Source organism: Trifolium pratense, linkage group LG2, assembly GCF_020283565.1.
Source record: "Trifolium pratense cultivar HEN17-A07 linkage group LG2, ARS_RC_1.1, whole genome shotgun sequence".
NCBI classification, from domain to species: Eukaryota; Viridiplantae; Streptophyta; class Magnoliopsida; order Fabales; family Fabaceae; genus Trifolium; species Trifolium pratense.
This window is the reverse complement of record NC_060060.1, coordinates 41,029,826-41,044,875: the sequence shown is the minus strand read 5'-3', so window position 1 is coordinate 41,044,875 and position 15,050 is coordinate 41,029,826. Positions and strand designations below refer to the sequence as shown.

Sequence of the window (15,050 nt, the reverse complement as noted above, 5' to 3'; positions counted from 1 at the left end):
CACATCCAATTGATTTTCTCTTATTCTCATGAATTAATTATGACTATAGTCATGCATTTCAATATTAAATATTGTTGGTGTTGATTGAAAATATACATATCAAAAAATCTTGATTTTCTCAACAAATAGCACCAATAACTATATACGTACCCATCAATATATATTGCAAAGAATAATAATTCTTTCATTTTTTTCCATGTATTAAATATGACTCTTTAAATCATGCATGTCATGTAAGAATGACTATTATATATGATAAAAATATAAAGTGATTTGTATTGTAAATTTTAACCCCACTTATTTTATTTTTACGAAACCCCTATTACATTTATGTATCTATTATTTATTAAAAAACTTATTATATTTAGATTGCATAAAATTTTGTAATATTTTATTATTTCATCAAAATATAATTACTTATATGTTTCGTGTATGTGTCCCTTGTTTTCATAATTCTTTTGTATTTTTTTTTCAATTTCTTATTTTGGGACACATGCATTAAAAGAAGACATATTGTTATAAACACATGAGTACTAAAAATTCTTATTTTTCTAACGTACTTCCTCCATTTCCTACTATAAGTGAAAATTCACTTTTAGAATAATCGATGTGTTGATCTATAATATACACCATATACATTAATGATTATTCATTGAACCTAATAAGAAAGAAACAGATGAAGTACACTATTATAAAAAGTAAGTATAAAAAAATGTTACTCCTCCAATTATTAACATGTACTATTATTAAAAAAATAGATTCTTTTGAGATTTTGAATCATCCAAGTAGATAAAAAACATGTGAATTTAAATGATTTTATTGTAGGTGAAAACGTGCGAGTTTAGATGATTTTACCGATTTTACACAGAGTAAAATCATGTAAACTCGTTTTGACGTGTGATTTCACTCAAAACTAATTTAGCTTTGATTTAACACGCAAGTCATACATAAAAACATAGAATTGATAGAGTTTGCGTTTTAAAACGAGATTTTAACAACCTTGCCGTAGAATAGAAAAAGATAAAGTTTGAATGAATTGAGGAGAAGACCTTATTTGTGACGCAATTTCTTGATATTCATTCAAAAAAATTCAAAAAAGAAACGCATATGATCACAAAAAAGAGAATTTCTTGGTTAAAGAAAGAAATAACCGTTCTTGATACGCATTCAAAAAAGAAACGCATATGATCACAAAAAAAGATAATTTCTTGGTGAAAGAAAGAAAGAAATGTTCTTGATACTCATTCAAAAAAAAACGCATATGATCGTAAAGAAACAAAATTTCTTAGTTACGGTAGCAGGTGGTGGTTGCCAGACTACAGACCCGTCTTCATTGTATTCTCTGGGACGATTTCAAAAATTATTTAAATGTTCATAATAAAATTATCAAATCAATTACAAATTAACATTTTATTTAAAGAATCTATTTAAATTTTTTTAAAATCATTTAGTGATCAACATGGTAATTAAACATACTTTTTATTCAACATTCAAACTCCACTTCCAATCGAATTTTTTCTCCATACATATGAGTCGAAAATCGAACCTCTGACCACAAGCTTAAGGGGACCAAGACAAACACTTAATAATAATAGGATAAAAATGAGTAACATTAAAATTGATAGATAACATCATGCACAATAATGTGTTTTTACGAATTTGAAAAATAAATAGTCTCACATTAGAGGGTATATAAAAAATAGATAATAAATAGAAAAAAATCATGTCGAACTCTTAAGTTGAGTTTCGAGTTAAAAACGAACTGATTCCAATTAACGAGCTGAACCGAATTGTCCGTGAACTCTAAATGAGCCGAATTCGAGCTAAAAAAATAGCTCGTGTTGAACTCGAGTTGAGTTTCAAGCCGAGACAATTTTTATCAAGTCAAGTCGAGCTCAAATAGATTCGACTCGACTTATTTACAGTCCTAGTGAAAATATTTATTTTGTGAGACATGTGAATGGGGACACGTTTAATAGATTCAAGTGGTGTGGTGACAATTGGCAAAGTACCTTTAATTTTAAAATAAAAAACCAAAATTATATAACTAAATAGCTAAATAGTAGGCTTTTTGGATCGAAAATGAACACATTACACATAGTAAAAGCGTTCGTGATATATTCGTGAATTCAAATGGCACAACTAATTTGAAACTGAATGTTACATCTCTTGATAAAGTTTTTAACCGATATAAATTTTATAAACTTCACCATTTGATTGAAAGTTTATATCATATAGATCGTAAAACTTCAGACAAATTCAAAATCATTTAATATGTTATTGCGACACATAAAAATTTACGGCATATAATTTTTTTTTAATATTAATAAAAATATGAATATAGACCTTGTAAAAATGAAATATTTCGGGACGGGCTGCGGCCCTCCCAAGACCATAGGGAGCTCCGCCCCTGCTTCGATATATCTTATATAGAAATAGAAACTAGAAGTAGAAGGAAAAATATTCACTTTCTCATAAAAACTAATTAATATTCATACATCATCACGAATATAAAGAAAAGACGAAAACAATTGAGCATTAAAGGAAATCAATATAATGAATTCATGTATAATTTGTTAATCTCTCTTAGAAATTCATGGTTTGAAATTTTCTAACAACAAAAAATTTGTCTAGTACTGGCCAATCCTTTGATTGCTCTCCTCCACTGTTGCAGCCGGTAAACCCTTGAGCAATGGCCTAAGTTGATTCTCGAGCAATAGTAATTTTTGCAATAATGGTTCCTTGAACATTTTATATAAAACCCAACTTTCTTCCTGAAAATTTGTAATTCATGTAAAATAATAATAATAATAATAATCAACACAATCTGTAGCGTAGACAAAAATAGAATTCGAAAATAGACTATGGTTTTTATCGAAAAGAAAGGCGATATTATGAGTAAATAAATATATAACCTGAGCCTGAAGAAGAGTGCCACTTTCATCTTCATTAGTTTCTAAGCGGTACTCAAACATGAACCATTGACTTAATAGTCCATTAGGTTCCCTTCCTTGAAAGAAGGCTAGAGGCTTTTTCATTCCAATGAGACTATTATGGTCATTCTCATCATCAGAGTAGATTGCACAGCCAGTTCCTTCTGCTCTCCAGTATCCTGCTTTTGTAGTTATATATGTATGATTCCTACTAACTGAAAACTTGTCTTTTCGACCGAAAAAATACCATCCTATTTGTCTATCACCAAATCCTATATTGCATAATTCTGCATGCATCTCAACACAATTAAAGATTTAAGATTAGATATCTAGTTAGAGTTAGCATTGCAAATAATTAACTAATATATATAGATATATCAATTATATCTTACAAAAGTACCATACATACCTGGTATATCCCATGGCTCAATTTCATTGAGATCAAGATCTATGAAATCAAAATCCATCTTTTCAGAAGCAATTTTATTCTTAAGGTAGTGCTCAATAAGTTGTTCATCGGTGGGTTTGAAGATTACTCCACGAGGAAGTGGTAAGAAATCATTCATATCGATCTGCACGAATTTATTAACACGATGATTAAAAGGCAAAGGCTCAAATTGTATAGATGAAAAAGAGACCACTTAATTTGCAATGCGATTGATTGATTTTCTTTACATATTTATAGGTTTTCGTGGATCGGCTCAAAAGCCCATTCCGTGTGTGACGGCAACGTCAAGTTGGCAACAACGGTAAACTTCAGCAAAAAGCACTCGCGCCGCTACGTGCGTTTTTAGTTTTACATTTAAGTTTTTTTTTTTTTTTTACAACTTCAAACATCTCCGTTAATCAGTTTGGTCCCTTAAAGACATCTCCGTTAATCAGTTTGGTCCTCGAAAAAATGGACGGAAATGACCAAACTGATTAACGGATATGTCTTCAAGGGACCTATTCAAATTTTTTTTTTCTTTAAAGACCTATTCAAACTTTTTTTTCTTTAAGGGATAAATATGAAACCAAAAATATCTTTAAAGGACTATTTTAGTAATTAAACCTTTTTAAAAATAAATTAAAGAAATTTTAAAACATTGAGTTGCATCTACAACAGATCTACTCATTTTTTGATATTTAACTTACACATAATTTATTTATAATTTGTGTAGTTAAGGAAGCAAGTATGATAAAGTCTTCTCGAAACTTGTGTATCAACCTCTAAAAAATGTAAAAAGTGTTTTTTTTTTTATGCGGAATTTTCTTTTTATTGGTATCCTTAGCAAGACCCATTTTTAAATAATAGTAGTACTTAATAAACATTTAATTTACTGCAACTCAGCGTCTATTTAAAAGTTCTAAATATTATGCATTAGGTTTTAGGTTCAATTTTCATTGCAAACATTGTAAAAAGAAAAAGTAACTTTACATCTCACTAATAACTCTCTACATCATTATAAATAAGTCTCAGTTAAACATATATGTATCAATGCTAAGAAATACTTGGTTAGGCACAACACTAAATATTACTACCTCCGTCCCATTTAATAAGACCTCATTTGACTAAATACATTATTCATATGTCTTATTTTGACCGTATTTTTCTAAAAGTATATAAATGTAAATATTATCATATAAGATCTTGTTTGATTTTTTCTTTTAATTTTTTTGATTTATGTGTGTGCGCTTAAATTTTGTGCCTAAGTGCATGTGCTATGTAAGACTATCTCATCAATGCTTATTTAAGAAACAGTATCTATTAGGTAATAAGTACTCTTTTGTGTTTTGCTCTAATGGGGTACCTATTAGGTACTGGTACTTAAAAAAAATAATTACCACCATTGGAGATGATCTAAGAAATATGATTATCCACTACTAATAAGTAATGTGGGCTGGCTTGGATTACTTAGTGTTTCGCGCTTAGGAGGTCAGCATGCTTTGGGATGCGGAGGAACGAAGCAACTCCAACGAATGAATATGAGAGAATGTGAGAGGAGCGAATATCATAGTGGATAATTAATAAGTTATTACGATAGCTTATAACAAATTTATTAGTTGATTGAATTTATAATGTTCAGAAAAACCAAAAAATTGAGGCCCCAACATGCACGATGAGGCCAAATTATATGAGCTTTAGCTATAGTTTGGTATAACTTGTTTTCCCTAATCTTCTCATCGACGCTTTAGCTGTTTGATATAATTTGTTTTCCCTAATTTTCACGCGCATTTCTTAAAATCTAAAAAATGTTCGGCTTGAATTCTAGAATTAAGAGTATTGAAAAATCTAGGCTTAATTAGTAAAATGGTCCCTTAAAGATATTTTTGATTTCATATTGGTCCCTTAAAGAAAAAAAGGTCCAAATAGGTCCCTTAAAGAAAAAAAAGTCTGAATAGGTCCCTTAAAGACATCTCCATTAATAAGTTTGGTCCTATTTAGACCTCTTTTTAGGGACCAAATTGATTAACGGAGATGTCTTTAAGGGACCTATTCGGACTTTTTTTTCTTTAAGGGACCTATTTGGACCTTTTTTTCTTTAAGGGACCAATCTGAAACCAAAAATGTCTTTAAGGGACCATTTTACTAATTAAGCCAAAAATCTAATATTAAAAAAAGAAAATGTTCAAGTTTTAGAACTCAAAATATGATTTTGAGGTTTCAAATTCTATAACTCGAACCACTAAGTGGCCTCTTCTTATTGGCCTTTGGAGAGGCATTACCATTTTTTGGCCAATCGTTTGCCTTGTTGAATTCTAAAAATTTGAAGCATTATCATCCACCCACGTCTTATTTCTTCTCAGTTCTCAGCACCATAGTTTATTGTCAATTAAGGGGATGATATGTATATAGTTTGTGTTTGAAAATCCATAAATCAGGAACATTTCGAGTTCTAAAATTCTTGAAAGGTTTTTCTAAAAGGTTTGATGGAGGTGTGAAGGAAGGGAAATAAGACAAGACAGGTTTAGTGAAAAATTTTTTAACGTTTGAGTTTTAGAACTTGAAACCTGACTCGAGTTCTAAAGCTCAGGCAGAATATTTTTGAAAAAATACCGAGCTAGAGACATTGCATGTAATATGCAGACCTGAATTTGAACGCTGATACTTTCATTTTAAAAAATGAAATTCTAGCAACCAGATTATTTGGAAGAAAAAAAATTCTCATAATTTGATGATTTATAAAGTTATAAAAATGAATAAGGCAGTATAGTTTGGTGATTTGTAAAGTTCATCCACTAAATGACATTTTGTGTCCTTAATCTTTGGTACCCAACAAAAACTCCCGAGTTCACTTTAACATTCACTTCCTTCAGAGATATCAATGTCATGACACGAGCTAATATTTCTTACATTGTCCCATCTAACTTAATCAAAGCACAATTGAATGGTGCATAAACTAATAGGCCCATGTATAAGATGAAAATACAAAATTGTTGTTCTATAATACAGCATGTAAACAGGGCCAGCAAATACAATGAAGGAAGTAAGGAAAAAATTAGTAGAAGAAAGGTTTAAAAAAAGGAAAGAAAAGAAGAGGAGTTGGATGTGGAATGGGTGGAGGAGGATAGTGTGCAGCCAGCTAGCTATGTGAGTTTTAAAAAGAGACATAGTGATAACTGATACCTAAAATGAGCGGCAAATATCAAAGTAGAATACCACAACAAGGACCCGCAGGAGATGAAATTGACACATATGTTATGAAATCATCACATCCTTCTACTCCTATCTTCAATCTTCCACACCCACACACTATAGTCAACTCACATTAGCCCAATTGGCAAGGAAGGAATCGTTTAAACCTTATAACAATATGAGTTTTGTAACAGCCCGAACCCTTTTTTTTTAACAGATATAGTAGGTAATTCCGATGCTGCCACCTCATAATCTTCTCTACTCCCCCTCTCTAGTAGAATTTTTGCCTTCCGTGGGAATCGTACCACGTATCCTGAGATTCAGGTATATGTTCAATTCATTCCCAGTACCAATTGAGCATGTACCTGAACCCCAGGGTATGTCGTTCGATTCCCACTGAAGGCAAACACTCTATTAGAGAGGAGAGTAGAGAAGATCATAGGTGACAACGTCGCGTCGGGATTGCCTACTAAAACCTAGAAAAGGGGTATGGGTTGTTACAAGTTCAACTTGGCCTAAGAATTTTGTTAATGGATAATCTAAGTGGATATATAATTTAACATGTAGTTTTACCAGCTCTTTCTTAATCTCGAGCGCGTTCTAACTATAATGAGTTTTGAGATTCAATTCATCTAAACTTTTAAGTCATGAGTAAACCTACCTATAATCAACTCTTTATAAATCCAAAAATTATATTTTTGAAAACAATTTTTTTTCTTTCTTTTAGTACCTTAATAATTGATATTAGCATGAGGTGCATGACCTTATAATGACATAACATAACAATAATACAACTCACGACATGATTGAATGAGTGTAGGCTTTTCGAAAATCCAAAATTCCTTTCCCTCTCACTCTTTTCTTCTTCAGCAGCCTCCTCTTTCCATCAACCCAATCCACTACTCCTTAACTATAGTAGAATTAATCAAACACAATATTGCTGCTGATATATTATACAACATAACATAAACTTCATTGAATTAATAGCCAATGGTTTAATTGCCATGAAATGAAAGTGATAGTGCCTTTGCAAGGAGTAGTTCAACAAGGAACATGGGGTCTTTTTTTAGGTTCAGTTATTCCATGTGCTCTTTTATACTTTCTTCAATTCTATTTTAAGACACGTCATCGTAACGCCAACACTCCTCCTCCAACAGCTACCAACAACAACCTTCCGCATCCGGAACTCGCTGCCTTGTCACGCACTCTCTCGCAGCGAATCAGAGGCTCAACTGCCTCCGCTTATGTCTCCGGTCGGGTTAATTCAATCATCGTAGATTCTCCTTATTATGTAGGTTTAAACATGGTTGCAGATAATCCTTACCATCGGATTCATAATCCTGATGGTGTTATTCAGCTTGGTTTGGCACAAAACACTGTGAGTTCTTACTCTTTTCTCGTTCATGGCTAGAAATAATTGCGTTTGTGACTGTTTTCAAATCCATCTTTGTTGTACTTGTAGCTATGTGTGGACTTGATTCAAGAATGGATTCGTCACACCGGAAGCGCTGCTATACTGGAGACACAATCAAATTGCGGTTGCCTCAGTATCACTGACCTTGCTACTTACCATGGATTCATGGACTTCGAAGTGGTGGGTAATTTGTTCCTAATTCATTCAATTCCTCGCCTATGAAACTCGAACATACACACATATATACACCGAACACTATACTCGACACAAATTTTTTATTTAGAAAATGATATAATTCAATGTAATCATATGTGTCGGTGTCAAACACCGAGGAAAACACATTCAATGTGTCGGTGTTATAAAGCTTGTCACTGAGACTAGATTAACTCCATCTTGATTTTATCTTACTTATTTGTTTTGGCATAATGATTTTGTTTATCATACAAAATAAGAGTATAAAAGACTACATTACTCTAAATACTAGTAATATATTACATATTAGTTATCTAACTCTCGTGTTCGAGTCTTGTGAACAAAAAACAAATATTAGAAGGAGAGACTCCACAAAAGATGGTCAGTCAAATTTCTCGACAAAGATTAATAATTACAAAGATGATGTATACCTTGCCCGCTATTAAACATTTTCAGTGTCATTTTATATACAAATATTAAACTGTTTTTTAGGCCATATTAAACAAAAAACAATTATGATCCATGATCAAATGCAAGACCATGGACTATTTGATCCAATATGAGAATCTTAAAGCTTACTAGATGTCATGGTCAGTAAACTATAATGTTCAGTTGCACAAATATGGTGAGCATAACATTTTTATAGTAAGATATGAAACCTTAATTGGTTATATTATCTCAATTTGATATATATGCATACTATTACTAACTTACAAGATAAGCATATAGATGGGTGTCTTCTCTGTTTCTATGGCATGTGCATGCCTTGCATTCACTTGAAGTTGCTCTTTTAACTACATCACTACAAAGCCTGTGTTTCAATCTTAATTATCTAATCATACAGGTTGTGGCTGGTTTCATGTCTCAAGTTTTGGAAAAACCAGTTTTCTTCAACCCCTCACATATGGTGCTAACTGCAGGTGCCATCTCTGCCATTGAAATTCTAAGCTTCTGCCTTGCAGATAATGGAAATGTGTTCCTTGTTCCGACACCTCATAGTCCTGGGTAATAGTCAATTTCCTATCTTCAAAGTCCTTGTCTAGTTATCTGCTTTATTGCAGGTAAAAAAATGATAGTTTTACCTATACTGCAGCTTTGATGAGGCCGTAAAATGGAGAACTGGGGTGGATATAGTATATGTTCCATGTCGCAGCGCTGATGACTTCAACCTAAGCATAACTGCACTTGACCAAGCCTTCAACCAAGCGAAGAAACGTAGTCAAAAAGTTCGTGGAGTAATAATATCAAACCCTTCAAACCCTGCTGGCAAATTGTTAAATCGAGAAACACTACTTGATCTTCTGGACTTTGCTAGAGAGAAGAACATTCACATAATCTCTAATGAAATATTTGCTGGCTCTGCTTATAGAAACGAAGAGTTTGTGAGCATGGCAGAAATCATGGAAGCAGAAGATCATGATCGGGACAGAGTTCACATAGTGTTTGATTTAGCAAATGAGCTATATGTTCCGAGTTTTAATGTGGGAGTTATCTACTCCTATAATGAGAATGTTGTGTCTGCTTCCAAAAAATTGGCGAAATTCTCACCTGTTTCTGCTCCAACTCAGCAATTGCTTATCACCATGATTTCAGATACAGGGTTTATTCAAGAACTCATAAAGACTAACAAATTGAGGCTGCACAAAATGCATAATGCATTTGTGGCAGGATTAGAGCAGTTGGGTATTGAGTGCACCAGAAGCAAGGGTGGTTTTTGCTGCTGGGCTGACATGAGTAAATTCATCCGATCTTACAACGAAAAGGGGGAACTTGAGCTCTGGGATAGATTACTGAATCTAGCTAAGATCAATGTTACCCCGGGTTCCTCTTGTCACTCTATTGAACCTGGATGGTTCCGTTTTTGTTTCACTACATTGACTGAAAAGGATATTCCTGTAGTAATGGAACGGCTTGGGAGAATTTCTGAGACTACAAGTTGATGCGGCGTCAATTTTTTCAGCAAATTTAGTTGCTTTACTGATTCTTTATTCTTGTGGTGAAGCCAACATCACTTCTTATAGGAATAATCAGCTGTCTGTGTTATATTTTTTCAGCAAAGTTAAAAGTCAGTCAAGTTAAGCAGTATGTGCATGAATCCAGAGTCCGTACACGAATTGATGCAAGTTTGTTTGCAACAAAAAACGTGTCCTTTGTAACCTCAAATAAATAAAAAACAATATTGGAAGGAAGAAAAAAGCAAAGAGGATGCGAATAATAGGCAGTTTTTCCCTTGAAAACATTTGAAACAATGGAATGAATAACTGCTTTTATTGCAATGTTACAAATTCTATATAAAAAAATGGTAATACTGATATAAAATGAATTACTAAAGAATTTTCATCCTCTCCTCCCCCCCTCTAGCAACCAGAGTTGATCTGGATTTCCTTCCATGTATGCTCCATCTGATACTAACGTTCCGGGAAGAGTTTAATAATTAACCAATTACTCTAACTCTGAGTTGCATGGAAAAGCTCTTACTGGTTAATGAGATTCCAATCCATTTCTGATGGACTCAAGGACCTGAACAATCTCATCCATGCTTGGTCTCCTTAAAGGATCCTCCGAAGTACATATTATCCCCAATCTCATAACCTGAATCAATTCACTCTCAGTAAATCCCAGTAAATTTCTATCAAAACAATGTGAAGCCGAGCCAGTCTCCAACAGGCCTCTCACATATTCACACAAAACCACAACCTCACTTGTGGTTGGACTTTCTACAGGCTTCCTCCCTGTAACCAGCTCCAAAAGAATGACTCCGAAACTATAAACATCACACTTCTCACTCTGCCTAAAGCTTTGAGCTAACTCTGGTGCAACATAACCAACAGCATTGTGGAACTTGGTCAAACCGTAATTATCCAAAATCGGTAACAACTTTCCTAATCCAAAATCAGATAACTTGGCTTCATACTTGTCATTTAAGAGAATATTAGAGGATTTAAGGTTGAGGTGAAGGATCGGAGGTCGACAGTCGTGGTGGAGATAGGCAAGGGCTCTTGCAGTTCCAAGTGCAATTTGGAACCTTCTAGACCAATCTAATTCCCTATTACCTCTACTTGTGCTTGTTCCAGGATAACCATGCCCGTGTAGATTATCATAAAGATTCCCATTTGAAACAAACTCTGACAAAATCAATTGCATTGAAGAGGACCAGTAGTAACCTTGAAAGGCAACTAAATTATGGTGTTGAATGTTACCTAGTCTCCCGATTTCGTTTTCGAATTCCTCCTGATTTCTGATCCTTCCCAAAGTCTCAAGCTTCTTCACTGCAATTGAGATGCCACCTTCAAAATCGGTTTTGTAGACTGTACCAATCGATCCACCACCTATCAAAGACTCTTTATCAAGCAATGCTTTAGTGCCTGCCTCCCAATCTTCATATTTTGATGGTAAACTTTTGCTGAAGAGAACCAACTTTCCAATTATAACATTTGATTCTGTTGATCTTGATCCTAGAGGTGTACTCTCATCAATAATCATAATCTGATCATTGTCCTTTTTTCTACGTTGGGCTCTAATACTCATGATGGTCACCAAACAAACCCCAGTAAGAATGACAGCTGCAGCAACAATGGCAATAATTGCAGAGACGCTGAGAATTTTAGTCTTCCCAGGAGGTGAAGACGATGATCTAGTTCCGTTTATTGAGCAAGTGGTTTCCAAAGGAGCGCCACAGAGGAAAGGATTATTGGAAAATGCAGGTGCACCAAAATGCTGTATGGTTGCAATATCAGGAATGACACCAGAGAGATTGTTGAATGAGAGATCAAAATGTGTCAAGTTATTTAAATCTCCAAGAGAAGGAGGGATTGAACCAGCAAGTGAATTATGTGATAGATCTAGGTATTGGATCCTTGACAGGTTTCCTAGGCTTGAGGGGATGCTTCCCTTAAGCTGGTTATAACGTAGGTCAAGGGCTTCAAGATTTGTCATTTTGTAAATGGCCGGAGGAATCTCACCATCTAAGTTATTACCAGAGACATCCCTGCAGCAACACGAACGAATGAACTAAGTTTTGATTCACAGTTCAGATGTTCAATCAAGTTAATATACAACAGTTTGAGAAAGTTATAGCAGAACTCACAGCTCAAGAAGAAACTTGCAATTTGTTATGTCAACCGGAATTTCGCCAGTGAGGTTTAGGTTGCTCAAATCCAGCAATTCAAGCAGCTCAATGTTGCCGAACCCCTCAGGAATCATTCCGCCTATCGAGTTATTGCCCAGTTTGATAACCAATAGCCCTCGCAACTCCTGAATATCAGCCGGGATACTCCCCTTCAGCCTATTCAACTCCAATGACAAGAGTTTTAGGTTCTTGCATCTAGTTATGCTGGATGGAATCACCCCATCCAAATTATTCCCCGAAGCATCACAGATCTCTAATCTCTCACTACATGAAGTCATATCAGGAATTTGACCTTCAAACCCATTATAGGATATATTGAAATAGGTAAGATTTTGCATTCCAAGGATGCTGAATGGAGCCAAATCAGTAAATCTATTACTACCAAAATCCAAATGCATTAGACTATGGCATGCAGAAATGTACTCTTTCACACTCCCTGATAAGGCATTGCTTCTCAGAGATACATATGATAACATAGGAATATCACAGATTCTAGAAGGGACAACACCACTAAGATTATTGAAAGAAAAATCAAAGCCTTCAAGGTTTATGCAATTCACCAGAGATAAAGGAATTGAACCAACAAGATTGTTATGAGAAAGAGAAACAAACTTAGTTTTGTAACAGTACCTAAACAAAGCAGAAGGTATCTCTCCAATAAAACCATTCTTTGATAAATCTAGAAACCGAATGTTAGGCAAATCACCAATAAAATCCGGTATCGAACCGGATAACACATTGGAACTCACATTGATCTTCCACAATGACTTAAGTTCAGCATAATCATCTGGGATATTACCCGAAAATCGATTTCCAAACAATGTCAATGTCCTCAACCTCTTCAACCCTGAGAGTGCTGGTGACAACACACCACCTAAGCTAGTGTTCCAAAGCACTATTCTTTCTACAAATCCTTCAATGTTACAGAAAATACCTTTGTAATTTTGACAAGGGTCTCCACTTGAAACCCATGAACTCAATGTATTGTATGGATCCTCTGTGATGTTACCCTTGAATTGAAGTAAAATCTCTTTCTCAGTTGCTGGTGAAACAGTTGCAATAGACCAAAACAAACAGAAAATGGGAATGAATAGAGCATGAGAAAGATGAATTTGACACAGTGTTCTCATGCTGAAAACAATGTGATTTTGTGATCACCCTTCAGACATTATTGTGTTGTTTTCTCAGCTACAATGTTTGTGGTTTTTGCAAAATGTCGGTCCAATAAGAAACAAAACATCATTATTGTCACCAACACTTAGAGCATTCTCATTAAGAAAGAGAGAGAAAAAAAAATGACAGCTTGAACAAAGTGAAGATTTTTTAAATCACTATTATTTGTTCAAGCATCTAGAACAAAGATTCCATAATGTTGTGTTAAAAAAAATGAAATGGGTTATGTGGGGTTGAAATGGGTAGCATAAAAATGGAAGCTTTAAGTTGTTTTGTTGTAGATGAAGAGAGAGAAAGAATGGAGAGCAAGAAGGAAGGCATGGGTGAAGTAAATGTAAAATATAAAGTATTACTAATAATTAATGAAATGAAATTGAAGTAACTGATGAGAGGGTGGAAATGGAAATGGAAATGGTGGCTGTACATTTGCTGGAAAGGAAGCAGGTGAGATAGTCAGATGTAATTAAATAAATTTTCTTGTAATAGTTTTGTGATTATGTGAATATAAATTCAGAGAATGCCAACAACCTTAGGTTTGAACCACGTGCATCAGAGAGTTTTTTATTTTTATTTTAATCGAGTCAGCTAATTTAAAGTTCGGCGATATATGTTAAGAAGTCTCACATCGATTGCGAGATGATCTGAATATGTTCTAAGGTGATATTAGAGCCTCTCCATGATCCGTTAAGCCGTTTGCTATCAAGTTTTGATCGGGTGATCCACCATTTATATTTGTGTCACAAGCCCAACCGTATTGAGCGCGAGGGAATGTGTTAACAAGTCCTACATCGATTGCGAGGTGGCTTGAATATGTTCTAAGACTACCAAAAATTAAACTCCAATTCTCCCAAACAATTTGTTGCAAAGCTCGTTAACCATCGGAGAGTTCTTTCTTGTTTTGTTTATTTTTTTCTTTGTCTCTAATTATTCTAAAAATATGACTTTATGAAGCAATGATACCTTTTTAACTATGTAAATCCAATTTGTGTTGTGTATGTGTGACTGTGAACATGAGTTACTTTGATGGTCCAAAAGGGCACCTTCATGTTGTCCTCTGTAGTGTAGGTCCAGCATTTATTCTTCCCCACCAGCCAGAACAAGTCACCACCACAATCACTATCTTCACAATAAGTGTGCCAGAGAAAATATAGGTAATGAGTTATTATGAACATCGGGAAGACCAAAAAAAAAAAATTAAGAAGAAGATAGATGATGAAAAGTAGAAGAAAGAGTCAAGAGTTTGTGTTTGTTTGTCTGTAGTACAGTTTGGCAATAACGGGTTTGCTTTTATTCAATCTATCTCTCCGTTTCATTTTAGTGACACTTTTAGTTGGAATTCATTCCTCTTAATTAGTAACTGTGATTAGTTAGTTCATGTTTGACTTTGTGATACGCTATTCAAATGTGATTTTGCTTTTAGCTACACATTTTTGCAAAATTATGTTCGATTTTCTCAGATCCGGATTGTTATTTAACTGCTTTTTACGATTTTAATCACAACCGTTCAATTTTGATGGTTGAGATTTTACTAAATGATATATCTCGATGGTTGAGATTTTACTAGATGATAATGTGTTTGATGCAAGTATAAAA

At 34.1% G+C, this 15,050-nt stretch overlaps 3 protein-coding genes across 3 annotated transcripts; 1 reads left to right on the top strand and 2 right to left on the bottom strand.

The window, feature by feature from the left end:
* Nucleotides 1–2,519: 2,519 nt before the first annotated feature.
* On the bottom strand, nt 2,520–3,525 carry LOC123909901 (NAC domain-containing protein 7-like). Its single transcript, XM_045960831.1, has 3 exons — nt 3,343–3,525; nt 2,916–3,220; nt 2,520–2,774 (listed from the first exon to the last, which is right to left on the bottom strand). The coding sequence occupies exons 1-3, from the start codon at nt 3,497–3,499 to the stop codon at nt 2,631–2,633; spliced, it is 606 nt and encodes a 201-aa protein (XP_045816787.1). The 5' UTR covers nt 3,500–3,525; the 3' UTR covers nt 2,520–2,630.
* Nucleotides 3,526–6,743: 3,218 nt separating this feature from the next.
* LOC123908119 (probable aminotransferase ACS10) lies at nt 6,744–10,440 on the top strand. The gene is made up of 4 exons (XM_045958655.1): nt 6,744–7,927; nt 8,012–8,143; nt 9,000–9,160; nt 9,249–10,440. Exons 1-4 carry the CDS (start codon nt 7,559–7,561, stop codon nt 10,093–10,095), a joined length of 1,509 nt encoding a protein of 502 aa, XP_045814611.1. The 5' UTR covers nt 6,744–7,558; the 3' UTR covers nt 10,096–10,440.
* On the bottom strand, nt 10,362–13,938 carry LOC123908117 (probable LRR receptor-like serine/threonine-protein kinase At1g12460). Its single transcript, XM_045958654.1, has 2 exons — nt 12,243–13,938; nt 10,362–12,143 (listed from the first exon to the last, which is right to left on the bottom strand). The coding sequence occupies exons 1-2, from the start codon at nt 13,412–13,414 to the stop codon at nt 10,637–10,639; spliced, it is 2,679 nt and encodes an 892-aa protein (XP_045814610.1). The 5' UTR covers nt 13,415–13,938; the 3' UTR covers nt 10,362–10,636.
* Nucleotides 13,939–15,050: the final 1,112 nt, after the last annotated feature.